This window comes from Nicotiana tomentosiformis, chromosome 11 (assembly GCF_000390325.3).
Source record: "Nicotiana tomentosiformis chromosome 11, ASM39032v3, whole genome shotgun sequence".
In the NCBI taxonomy this organism is placed as follows: domain Eukaryota; kingdom Viridiplantae; phylum Streptophyta; class Magnoliopsida; order Solanales; family Solanaceae; genus Nicotiana; species Nicotiana tomentosiformis.
The window spans coordinates 75,703,866-75,717,531 of NC_090822.1; the positions used below are offsets into that span (position 1 = coordinate 75,703,866).

The following is a 13,666-nucleotide window of genomic DNA, read 5'->3' on the forward strand; positions in this document are numbered from 1 at the left end:
AGCCACTAAGACTTAGATTTTTACAAAACTGAATTGAAATAATTACAACATTTGTTTGAAATGTAAATGAACAGAATCTGAATCTAAAGCTACCAAGGATAAGCGATAGCCATAACTGGAACGCAGGTACATCTTCAATGTCAACTCCCGTCGTAGACAACAACATCAACTCCAAGATCTGCATGTAAGGTACAGAAGCGTAGTATGAGTACAACTGAACCAATGTACTCAATAAGTATCCAAACTAACCTCGGTGAGGTAAAAGAAGCAAGAATTGTAGATGATACTTACTAACCCCTGTGCAGTTCATAATTTTAACCAGTATAGAACAAATATATGATCAAATCAGGAAATCTCAGGTAAAACCACTTTGATACTCATAATTCTTTGTTTTAAAGTATTCCGCTCAGTCAACAATCCAGCATATAAGGAAGATATGAAAGTAAATTAGGTAAACAGTCAAGAAAATTGCAAGTAAAGATGAAATGCCATAACCAAATATCAGTCTGTTGTAGCGCGCAAACTGATCCAAATATAGTAACCAACTCTCCCAAAGCTCACGTCAATTAGAAACTCGTCGGTTTCTCACAATCCGCGTGTACACCATCAATAGAGAAAGATGAGAGGATGACCCTAGGGGGATGGATCTATATCCACACGTTTTCACGGACAACTCACGTGCTATAATATCAATAACTCGATTCGCACGGACAACTCACGTGCTAATAATATCAATATCTGAATCTGCACGGACAATTCACGTGCTGCACGGACAATTCACGTGCTGCACGGACAACTCACGTGTTATAATATCAATATCTGGATCCGCACGGATAACTCACATGTTGCACGGACAACTCACGTACTAATAATATCAATATTTGGATCCGTACGGACAACTCATGTGCTGCACGGACAACTCACGTGCTAATAATACCAATCCGCCTGCATGGTCACAGGCACAATATTATAATCTGCCTGGCATGATCAGAGGCATAACAGCATAATCCGCGCGGCGTGGACACAGGCACCCAGTCCAAATCATATCACACAAAAGCAAGTATACAAGAACACATGTAAATGGTGGATAAATATCATATTTCATGCTCCTGGACTAGTATAATAACATGCTAAAGTGTACGCATGTGCAATGTGTGCTATCATAGCTCAAATCGGCAATATATCACAGAAATAGTAATTACCAAGTTTATTCAGGAAATTAGCCTCTTTGTAACCACAAGTATGGCTCAAATAGTTCACAACAATGGTACAAATATGAGAAACAGTATAGCTTTAAGCTTAACAGTCAACTCTAGGCATATCATAGCCTAAGCATTACCCCGAGCATGAATAAATACCTCAGTGCTCGCACATAGGCTCAAACCCCACATATATGCACACCTATAGCACGTAGCTATCACAAATAATTCATGCAACTAGTGCCTCAACCAAGTTTAGATAAGATACTTACCTCATACAAGCCAAATCCAATACCGAGCAAGCCAAATAATAGTCTAGAAATGCCATCCCGCATATACCGACTTCCAAACATCTCGAAACCCCATGAAAAGATGAGAATAACTCCGCAAAAATCACCTTAATCAGAGCTCTAGAACTCAAGATATGCTCAAAATACCAAAAAAATACAGTCTAATTTTTTTATACACGGGGAATTTTGTTTTTGCGACAAAAACTCCGCACTTGCGCATTCCCAGCTGTCATTTCTGCTTTGCAGACTATTTTTCGCACCTGCGGGGTTGTAGATGCGGACCCAACTTCTCATCTGCGAAACACCAACATCAGCTCTCTTCTCCGACACTAAAATGAGCATAACTCCCTTGTACGATATCCAAATTCAACGATTCTTTTTGCTATGGATTCGTAATTACGATACGGATCTAATGCTTCAATCAAAATAGAAATTGGAGCTCATTTGCTTTATATAGTATCATTTATGCTTGAAGAAACGACGTCGAAATATCAAAAACGAGCACAACACAACCCAAACCTATCTGAAACTCATCCGAGCCCCTCGGGACCTCGTCCGAGCATACCAACAAGTGCCATATCATAATACAGACTTACTCGAGGTATCAAATCACGCATAAAAATATCAAAACCACAAATCGCACCTCAAATCGAACTTAATGAACTTTTAAACTTTCAACTTCCAAAACTCGTGCCGAACCATATCAAATCAACTTGGAATGACCTTAAATTTTGCACACAAGTCCCAAATGACCTAACGAAGTTATTCCAATTCTCGGAACCATAATCCGAATCCGATATCATCAAAGTGAACTCCCGGTCAAACTTATGAACATTCCAAACTTTCTAATTTTCAACTTTGGCCAAATAGTGCAGAAACCTTCTAGAAAAATCCAAATGCACATTCGGGGATATGCCCAAGTCGAAAATCACCATCCAGACCTAACGGAAACATCAAAACTCTGATCCGAGGCCAAATACTTAAAAGTCAAACTTGGTCAACTCTTCCAACTTAAAGCTTCAAACATGAAATTCATTCTTCCAAACTAATTCTGAATAACCCGAAAACCGAAACCGACGATGCACACAAGTCATAGTACACCATACGGAGCTACTCATGCCCTCAAACTACCGAGCGAAGTGCAAATGCTTAAAACGGCCGATCGGGTCGTTACAATTAGAAGAAAAAAATGTTTCTAGAAACTGATATAAAAAACATCTAATCTAACATTGCGGAAAAAGTAAAAATAGAAAAATACAAATCTCAAGCCTAAAACTCTCAAAAATACATGACGTTCCTTGTAGCTTACAGTACTAGAAATCACTCTCATAAGTTTTTACCTCTTTGCCCCTACTTATTTTTTTAATTTTCTGAATCTTCAAAACCTTGTTCACAATCTTTTATTTATTCACCAAAAAACTATAATAATCTTGTAGAAGATAAATATATGGTGAATATGAAGCAGACTAAGAGCTCGTTTGGACATAAGAAAAAATTTACTTTTTTTCGAAAAATTTTTACTTTTTTACGAAATAAGTGTTTGGCCATAAATATTCAAATTTTCACTTGAAGATGGATTTTGGAATTTTTCGAAAATTTAATAAACTCTAAAAAGCTGTTTTCCAAAATTCACTCATATCACTCACAAAATTTCAAAAACATCCCAAAATTATATTCATGTCCAAACACAACTCTAATTTTCAAATACCATTTTCACTTGAAATTGTTTTTCACTTTTTTCCGGAATTTTTCCATTCTTATCTCCAAACGCCCACTAAGGTTGTTTTGACATGCAAATTTCAATGATAATAATGAATGGCTTTCACATATTAACGTTCATAGTCAAGACATTGAATATTTATAAGAAGTAAAAAGGACGTTTATATTTGTTGGATCTTTATCGTAAACTTGTTAGAATACCATCCTCCTCCCTTGTAAGCTCTAGTTGCTTTCCAATAAGAATAAACATAATTATCTTACGGCAATGCCTAAAATCGATATGAATTCATTAATAAAATATAGAGAAAAAAATAAACTTAAATCAATAAGATATTTAATTTAAATGAGTTACAATGCGTAACTAATTTTCTGTTACGGACTGCATTAATGACCCAAACAACCTGTACAGTGTAAATAAGTCACTTTAAATCGATAATTGTATATGAGATATTTCAAACAATAATCACGACATGATAATATTTATTTTTGCAATTATCTATCAAGAATACACAAACATCTATAACTACATAACTTCAAGAATTTACCGCAAAGCACAAATAAGTTTACCTTCGCAGGCATGACACTATCAAGAATTTATGAGAAAGAATGTAGCATACTGACTTCTTTTATAGAAGTATTGAGATCCTCTTTATACTAAATGGCTTTGGTTTAAAAATTTAAAAATCAATCGTAGGTAAAATTATAATTGGTAAATTAATCCTAAACATAAAGTGATATTAGTGGTTGAACTGGCAGTTTTGATAAAAAGAATCTAAAGATAAGGAATCGTAAACCTAAACAAAGAAAAAACACGTCAATTGATGATCCTAATTTAGAATTTTAGATGCCACACCTCCCAAGATTAGGTTTTGATCCCCTCATTAATACTTATCTCCCAACTCCCTTTAAGAATTCACAATGCCCTGGTTTATATTACCTTCATTCGCAAGATTGCTAACGTATCTAGACCATCTTTACAATTTCGATCATCCTTTATCTTGATGAAAAGGAAAGATGGTATCTTAGAAATAGGAAATCCTGAAATTCCGCTCCTAAAAATGATAAAAATTTCTGTAATTGCACATAATTATAATGAAAAATGTTGAAGATGCAATTGTTCAAGAAACTTATTAAAAAGAAGCCGAGGAAATCAACGTGCCAAAGAGAAGGAACATCACAAGACAGCAAGATCTCAAAACACGATAACTTGAAATCCTTCTTCACTATACAATGAAAGTTGACTTAAAAAGGTTCACTCCTGAAATCATCAGCTTGACTTGGTAGCCACTGCAAGTTCAACGGATATAATGAAAGTTGATCGCCCGGCCTCTCTTAGGTACTGAACTTCCCCATTCATCAGCTTGACCAGCTTTCTGCTGATAAGTAAGCTGATTCCTTCTTCAGATGCTTCGGCCTCAGTACCGAACATTTGGCTTAGCAATTCTTCTGGCACTCCTCCCCCTGTGTGGCTTATCCTGCAAGCAGATGAGTGATCCATTTAATCTTTTGTATAATGACCACATGAACACGTCTTGGCTGAACTAAGAAAGAAAATCATTCCATATATGCCAAAACCGAAAAATCTACGAGAAAAGTATGGTTTTTCTTTTGGCTTAACTTAACAGACTTTTCTTCGAGGCTGTTCATTTTATGTTTAAAGGAAATGGAAAAATAAAGATGACCTCAACCGATAGATAAAAGAGTCACTCTACTGTGCTGAAGTTGAGTTTGAAAATGTCTAATAATAAATAAGGAATAGGCCAAAACTTAGAAGTTTGAACCATTTTAGAGCCCATTTGGAGGGGAGAAGATAGAAAGAAATAGCAGACTAGCAGCTTCAACTGTCAAAGATCAAATGCTATGGCAACCATAGGACTTCAAACATTCAGACATTGAGTTCAAGCAAAAATTTCTGGTCCTGATTTTGTTTGAGAGAATAGACACACAATCGAACAAAAATAACTGCTGGAGATGTAATTACCTGAATTCCAAGAGAGCAAGCTGAACAGATTCTCCTATGCGATCTTTTGTTAACCTGCCTGAAATACTAAGCTGACCACCACTTGGTGTAGAATTCACAGATACCAACAAAAAGTTAGCTAAGACCTGTTGAAGCCTCGGACTATCTCCGTATAAAGTTTCATTGAGAAGATCTTCAACCATGTCATTCACAATCATTATATTCTTTCCATTGCTCTTCATCATGATTTGACTAATAGATGCTACCAATACTTCGTGCAGCTTGAACTCGAGCATCTCCAGATCCAAATAACTGGTAAGAAAATAAAAAAGAATAAATGTTTTGATATTATAAACTGACATAACAATGCAGCAAATCCTAAATCCTTTAAAGCGATAAACATAAAAACTAAAACACATGTGGTATAGTAAAATGATTATAACATACCCATCAATGATGCTATCAAGATCTGTATCATCAAGAATTTTGTTGAGCTGACGCTGACACTGGGAACTAGTATGCAGTATATTTTTCTGCTCTTCGCCCAAGTTAGTCCCCTCTAGCATTTTCCGAGAGAATATAATTCCAGAAAGAGGGTTCCTAATCTGCCTCCTTATGTAAGCTAATACTTTCAACCTCTTCAATGCAGTTTGTTCTGATAATCGTTGAACGTGAAGAGCTTGCTGCAGCTCATGGCTTGCAAGCTGCAGGAAACAAAACAGTCCCGTGACTGCACCCTCTCTATCCAACTTTTTGCTCACACAAAGTAAGCACTCTACGTATTTCCCATTACGTGCAAAGAAACCAAAAGATATCTTCTCACACTCTTGACCAGTCATAGCATTGTTTAGTACAACTCCAAAATTTACAAAAGCTTCTTGATTCTTGAAACGGCAGCAAGCTCCCTGTGTCCCGAAAACCTCCCCTAATAGCATTTTATCAATAACATCATCACGCCGCCACCCAGTTAACTTTGTCATTGCCGAGTTCCACTCAGAACACCAGCCGAATTGATCAGTGCCAAATATTGGTGGGATCAATGGGTGAGGATTTTGGATAATAGCTCTATAGTCACCTTCAATCCGGGTGAATTTGTCCATAATATTTTTTTGTCCTGTTATATCCTGAGCAATAAAACATACACCCACAACACTATCTCCAACATCCCTGCTTGCACATGCATTCACAATTAAGCTGATTGGACTAGAATCTCCTGACAGCCCATGTGTTTTTATTTCGAACTCTACATTTCTTTCCTCTTTCCCTGGTAAAGGTAAACGGTATTCGGCTAAATATACATGCAATTCATAATTCATTTAACTGAATGAATAGACAAAACTTATGTAAACCAATACTACTAAAAATAATATAATAAAATGGCGTAAAAAGGCTGAAAAATTATCTTCATGAAAAGAGTCATAACATTAACATAACACGGAAAGGGAAGTACACAAAAGCAACGTACCTTGCAATGCTAATTCCAACATTTTACTCACTGTATCAACTGAGGAATCCTCCACGAGTGTGAGCAAATGATTCCCAATTGCTTCATCAACAGGAAGACCGGTTAATTCAGCAATTTTTGTGTTCCAGCCATTAAGCTGCCCATCAACATCAACTGCGAAGATAGGAACTGAAGCTGTTTCAATCAAGCGGACCATTTCAGCAGTCACTGCTTCTAGCTCCTGCAACCCATCAATCTTAAGATCGTTAAGCTTCGTGTGGATAGTATTGGTATTTGAATCCATGGCATCAGCATCCTTGGATGCATTTCTTAGTATAAGCTGCAAAGAATGGATTGCGTCCATTTCATAGTCCTTCCATGGTATACTCCTAGTCTTGACAACTTCCAGGAATGCTTTGAATGATGACCTAGGATGCATTTTCCTGCCATCATCCTTTTCACCAGGTTCATGCTTTGCTCCACCCCATCTAACTTCGGCAGCAGTGTGTGACCTAAACCAGAACAGCCAGTCCTTATCGGATATTCTAACAGCTGCCATACCACACACTGCATCACCAAGAGCAAGAGCCCCAGGGAAACCAGCATCATACATGCTGTCTGTACTCAAACCTGTGGAATCCGTATGATACTCAGAAAGCCACGAGACAATATCGTGCAGCTGAAAGTCGCTTGGGGTCATTCCAAGTCGATGTATCTTATTCTTATAGAGCAAAGCAGCAGCATCACATTTGACAAGATCCATAATATTGGGACTCTGTGACACGATACCTAAGGGAGCATCTCGCATCAGCATATCACACAAGAGAGTCTGAGTACGCAGGATATTTTTCTCAAGAATCTGACTTTCCAATTCCAGTTCCTTGTTGACGTGTATGGCAAAGACTTGTGCAAGAAATTCACATGCATACCTCAGAGGGAAGGGAACAAACCTTGGGGTGGTGTTGTGGCAAACCACCAGGCCCCAAAGCCTTTTTCTCTTTTGAGATTGTGTCGAATCAGAGCTTTCTCCCTCTTCGTCCCCGTCATTGACCACAACTGCCATTACAAGGGATGCAATTGAACTCATGTTCTCCATATACTGTAGATGGCAGTAGTGAGGAGCCCTAAGGGTAGAGCCGCACAATGTTAAATCATATGGAAGCTTCTCATCTTGGACTACCTTCACATGTTTTGCTCGGCAATCACAAATCATTCGGACCTTATTCTTCATGAACAAAAAGCGTGCAGCCTGTGGGATATCCGTAGCAGGATAGTGTAAACCAAGGTAAGGATCGAGGCCAGGCTTCGTGATCTCGGCCACCACCTCTCCATGATCATCATCGTGAAACTTATACGTCATCACCCTGTCATAACCCGTGAGTTCGAAAACCTCCTGAACCATAGTGTCACAAAGTCTTTCCATACTGCCGCTGGGCAAGGCCTGCAAGCGAGTAATGGCTTTGGCTGCAAGTTTATACGACTGCAGGGCCCCTGCAGCAGTCATGGGTACTTCATAGGGCTTCACAGGCTCGAAATCAATGATTAAGCTACCTGTAACCCTATGAACAATTGCATAAAATGGCTTCCCAGAAGTTTTGCAGTGAACGAGGACCGGATTTAACAGAGAAACCTCTCCGAACCCCAAGGCCTTCTGCAATGCAGCTGCACTAGGACCAGTGAAGATCGTTCTGATATCAGTCCCAATGCCAAGAGCTGGAAGCTCACCCACACTTGGAACAGCATGGCTAACCATGGTCAGCATTTCGGGGGCATTCTCGCTGAATGCTATGACCTTAAATGTTTTCTCATCAAGGGCTAACAAACAGCCAAATGGCTGGATAAACTTGCCCTTTTGGATCTGATTGAGGTAAGCGGTAGTTACTCTGTCTGACTTGGGCTTTCGCTCATCCCCAGCTACACTTGTTACCCTCACTGAGCTTGAATAGTCAAAGGAATCACCCGACTCCTCGAAATCTGCGTGAAGCTTTGCATCTATAGTGGTCTGTGCAATGATCCTAGCACTATGCTTTGATCTTGCTGAAGTGGTGGAAGATTGGCTTGGTCTTGAAGATGACATTTCGACTCAAATCTGAAATAGAACATCAAAAGCAATTACCACCGATGATTAACAAAAACAAAATTATAATAGGAACCGTCACGGTCAGGCACTGTCAAAATCTTCATAACAAAGTTGTTAACTTTTTGTATCAGCAACTTAGCAGGCAAGGATTCATTCTAGAGTCTCCACCTTTTATCAATATGAATATCACATCCCCATTTTGCAGCATAAAATCTCACATCCACTTGAGAATATACCCCCCAAAACCCCCAAACAATCAACATACTTTGCAAAACAAAAAGCAGCAAGGAGGTGGCATATGTGTAAAATAGATATTTCAACTACGTAGTAATATAACTAAGAAGTCACAACATGCAGAGAAATAGGCATAATACAGTAAGCTAACAGCTCTTTTAGCTAGATAAACAAAAGTAGGCACAGCTTATTGGGAATTCGAGTTCTTTATCATCCTATAGTAGTAGCAAAATAAGATAAAGATGCAAGTCATTTTCTCTTTAACACAAACCAACAAGCTATTACAACCAACACATTATTTGCAGAGAGAAAACTTTGAAGATTAACACAACAAGAGAAAGGCCTCACCTTTCACAAGATTTCAGAGGCAAGAACAACTTAGCTTACAGCTGATCAATACTTGATATATAGTAGTCTGAATCTGAGACAGCTTCAAAAGCAAAGAAATGTATAACAAAGCTGGTCCTTCCTTATGCCAACAAAAGCTCAACAGCCATTGTTCCCAAGGTATCGATCACCGCCTCCTCTGAAACTTCCAAGGATGAAAAAAGGGGACTACAGCTTCCAACTCAAGAGAAGTACTTAACCCTTTAAAAGATTCATTAAAACACACACTTGTCAAAGTTCATGTAGACAACTCTACACAAATAGCCATAGTAGGATACGCGTTTCTATAAATAGGGAATAGGAAGGTGAGAGGGACTTTACTAGAAAGCAGTGAGTTGCCCAGTTGTTCTCTTTCCAAACATAGTTTGATGGTTTCAGTTGATGCACCCCAAAATTAGCATATCCCTGATTCTTGATTTGTCCTCCAGGTCTACAATAACTACAATCAGTTGAATTAGAAATATATAATAATTCGTGAGTGGATGGAAAAATAATAATAATAGTAGTAGTACTCACCAGAAGGCTTCTTATGTCAACAAAATAAGAATATCAAGATTTAACCACAAAAAAAAAAAAAAAAAAAAAAATCAAATATAAAAGATTCGTCTCTCTTTAAAATATAGTTTAAAATCAAAGTGGGTCTTAAAAAAAGAAACAGAGAGATATTGTAAACATATTTTATTATTATAAACAAAGTGATTAGAATACCCACTTGGAGGGGAAAGTGTAGGGGTGGAACAGAGAGACCATACCTCGAATAGCAAGTTACCAGCAAAGCCAAAAGGTTATGGACATCACGTGAAGACATCATCCTTTCCTTATCTTTCAGATTGAGAGAAAAGGATGTCAGAATTTTGAGAGAATTAAGGACTGAAACTCTGAGCTGAGCTGGTAGCAGCCAAGGGGGGAAGTAAAAAACGATCAAAATTCAGTTAACCAATCAAGTTGAGGTGCATCTGATTCCCAGATGTAGCCGGTGACTATGAAATTGCTGCTTACAAGTTTTTACTATTTTCTTTTTTGGCCATTTGTACAACCAATCTAAAATCATTCATTGTAAATTTAATTGGAGACAGGAGTAAAAAAAATGAGAAATGGGTCTTTTTTTGTTTCTTTCACATATGTCGGAATAGCCTCATGATGGCAGCTGGACCCTCTTTGCCTACTACTTTTACTTCTGTACAACGTTTTTTTTACTTTTCACCATTAATTTACTTTGAATAGTTGAATTCATGGCCGGAGTAATTATTATTAGTCTCATAATAGTAATGTTTTGAATAATATCTTTAATAACAGAATCCAAGTGTTAATTATGTCTTGAATTTTTTAATTTTTTTTATTTTTAGGAATTCATAATTCCTTTTAAGTTTGAGAAACCCATTGATCTAACGGAAGAGGGCTACGTTTGATAAATAGTTTACTTTTAACCCTTAGCCCACCTATTGATCTGAAAATGCATACAAATTATCTTCTGGCCTAAAATTTCTCCCGCAACTAACAGAATTATTTGTGGTTAATTAATGTGTTGCCAGCATGTTAGCTCCCTGATCTAGATCGATTTTTACCTGTCCCAATTTATAAGACCAACCCACCTATATCCTTTACCGTTCCAGTTTATTTCCTCTTCTTCATCAAATTAGGGTAGTTCCAATTTTCTTCCTCTTCAAAAAATTTTCCTCCTTTCAGATCGTAATTTTTTAGTTCCATTTTCTTCCAAACTTCCTTTTGCTTGTAAAAGCTATTCATTTTTGGTAAAATACAAGCCTACCACGTCTAAGAATTCAGTTTCTTCTGATTCGTCGCGTCAATGTAGTTGTTGGCAGATTGCTATTCATTTTATGGCTAAGATTCCTACAAATGTTGGACATAAATTCTACAAATGCCCTTGTTTTGGTGAAGATTCTTCATGTGATCTTTGGGAATGGCATGACTAAAATACGCCACCACATGTGACAATGGTGATAAGTAACTTGAATAACTTATTGATGTGTGTAGAAGTAGAAATAATTATTTGAAGAAGATGATGGCTAACTTGGAGGATGATGTTTGTCTAGAAAAGTAGAAATTGAAGAACATTGTTGTTGAAATTAAGGGCATTAATTCAGCCAATTTAGTGACAGTGTCTAGTTTGTAGTTTTTTCTGGGGTTATTTATTCTAAATTTCCCTCCTCACCTAGAATAGAAGGATAAGATAAGCTCTTTTCAGGTTGATAAGGTGGAATTGAAAACTTTGGAGCACATCCTTACCTACATCGAACTCTATGTGTTAAGCATATAGCTTTTCCTTCTGAGCCAGGATCACACTTCACACTAAACGAATCTCGCATAGAATCCATAAATGAAGAAAACATCTCAATTGGAGAAAAGTTTGTTTTCCCGGGGAATTTGACCCTTTCACTCTTACATGGATCGATACATGTACTGAATGCTCATACGAGAAAGTTGACTCCTGGGTCTGGAATCTTGGGGGTTGCTCCGAAAAATCCTTTCATTCTCGTCCACTCAGGGGGGTGCGGACACACCTGCGCGGATTACAGGTGACAATTACAAGAATGGCGGGGAAGTTAACAGTACCCGACGACATTCAGGGATGGATGTAGACCCATCGGGCAGGGATAATCATTCTGGTCCTGGGAGAAGTATTCCTTCAGAGCAAAGGGCATACCTGAAATTTAGGTCATGCAGGAATGCAGAAACGGAACAAAGAAAAGTGTATCAGGAACCTTTTCAATACGGTCCAGATTGCTAGCTCACGTTCATAGTTTTGCTACAGATATGAGATTGAATCTCCTGTTGTTCCTCAGTAGCTCAGTGGTAGAGCGGTCGGCTGTTAACCGATTTGTCGTAGGTTCGAATCCTACTTTGGGAGATTTGATTGATTCTGAATTAAAGAATTCAGAATAAAGGGGCTCGCTTTGCCCGTTAAGAGTAGGTAACTTGTTCCCTGTCTTTGTTTTAATTGCATTCTATCTTATCGTATCACATTTTTGTGTCTAAAATGAAGGATAAATTACGAAGGATGAAGCTATTTGTTGTTATTTCTTGGGTTGTCTTTGTTTTGATTTGAGTGTCTAAGATTTAGTGTAGTTTGGTTATTCTTGTTGTCAAGAGCAATGTAATGGTCCTTTTGATTCTACGATGATCTCTATGTTATTTTAGTTTCTTGAGTTTTTAATGGATCAAAGTTATTTTGTGCAAGTTGAAATGTACTTTAAGTGTGCTTACATGAAAAATGCTCATCTGTTAATAGTAAGATTGATCTTAATAAGAGAAATGGCAATAAAGTTGGAAAAAAAGAAGGCTCGAAATACCAAGCTTTGAATTTTTGTGAGCATTGTGTATTTTATAACTGATAAGGTTAAAATTCAGCAAGAAGGCAGAGCACAAGACTAGAAACAAGTTAGACTATACACATTCAAACTTATGGGGTCAAAACAAAGTTCCCTTTAAAACCGTGTCAGGTATTTTATGACTTTGATTGATAGTTACTCGAGAATAGTTCGGGTGAATTTTCTTAAACAAAAAATGAGGAATAAAAGACGATGGTTGAGAGGCAGACCCAAAGAAAATATAAGCGTCTTCGGATTGACAATGGGTTAAAAATTTATTATTTAGAGTTTAATAATTTATGCAGTTGAGAGGGTATAGTGAGACACCGCACTTGTGTTCGAACGCCCTAATAGAATGGTGTTGCAGATCGTATAAGTATAATTCTTTGTGATACGGCACGAAGCATGCTTTTATACTTATGTACTAGCAAGGATTTTTGGGCTAAAACAATCAATACAACTTGTTATTTGGTTAACAAATCCACAACTATGAGTTCAAAATTTCTTTTGACGTATGATCTAGTTCGCCTGGTAATTATTCAAATTTGAGTATATTTGGTTGTCCTGCTTATGCTCGTGTGAGGGACTGTAAACGTGAGCCGAGGCAAAGAAGTGCATATTTCAAGGGTATGCGATTGGAGCGAAAGATTACAAGGTTGTGATGCACGTAACATAAGACTCTAAAGTTAATTATCAGTAGGAATGTGACATTCAATTAATCTGCCTCGCCGGAAAATCCGAAGAAGAAGGCAATAGTATAAAAAGATCGTGGTATCAATGATCGCATGAAGCTAGAAATTGAATCTTCACTAGCTCAGCTTAGTAGTTCAGAAGTAGAGGAAGTGAAGGAGGTGCAAAATCTTGATCAAGATGATAATGTTGATGCACCTATGCAACATCAATCATATAACATTGCAACATGCAGAGAAAAGAGAGTGATCAACCGACCACAAAAGTTTGTAAACGTAGTTGATGAGAACCTTTTTGGATATACAAATCTTGTAGGATTTGCTTTATCAATTGT

At 37.5% G+C, this 13,666-nt stretch overlaps 1 protein-coding gene and 1 non-coding gene across 4 annotated transcripts; one reads left to right on the forward strand and one right to left on the reverse strand.

Moving 5' to 3' along the window:
• Nucleotides 1-4,267: 4,267 nt before the first annotated feature.
• On the reverse strand, nt 4,268-10,383 carry LOC104113617 (phytochrome A1). 3 transcript variants are annotated; one of them, XM_009623834.4, is made up of 7 exons: nt 10,066-10,383; nt 9,635-9,743; nt 9,275-9,514; nt 6,634-8,701; nt 5,616-6,432; nt 5,190-5,480; nt 4,268-4,683 (listed from the first exon to the last, which is right to left on the reverse strand). In XM_009623834.4, exons 4-7 carry the CDS (start codon nt 8,687-8,689, stop codon nt 4,476-4,478), a joined length of 3,372 nt encoding a protein of 1,123 aa, XP_009622129.1. In that variant the 5' UTR covers nt 8,690-8,701; nt 9,275-9,514; nt 9,635-9,743; nt 10,066-10,383; the 3' UTR covers nt 4,268-4,475. The 3 variants fall into 3 exon arrangements, with proteins under 3 accessions (XP_009622129.1, XP_009622127.1, XP_009622128.1); XM_009623832.4 differs by having other exon boundaries at nt 9,635-9,752; XM_009623833.4 differs by lacking the exon at nt 10,066-10,383 and adding an exon at nt 9,830-9,945 and having other exon boundaries at nt 9,635-9,752.
• Nucleotides 10,384-12,110: 1,727 nt separating this feature from the next.
• TRNAN-GUU (transfer RNA asparagine (anticodon GUU)) lies at nt 12,111-12,182 on the forward strand. The gene has a single exon. It is a non-coding gene; the product is annotated as a tRNA-Asn (tRNA).
• Nucleotides 12,183-13,666: the final 1,484 nt, after the last annotated feature.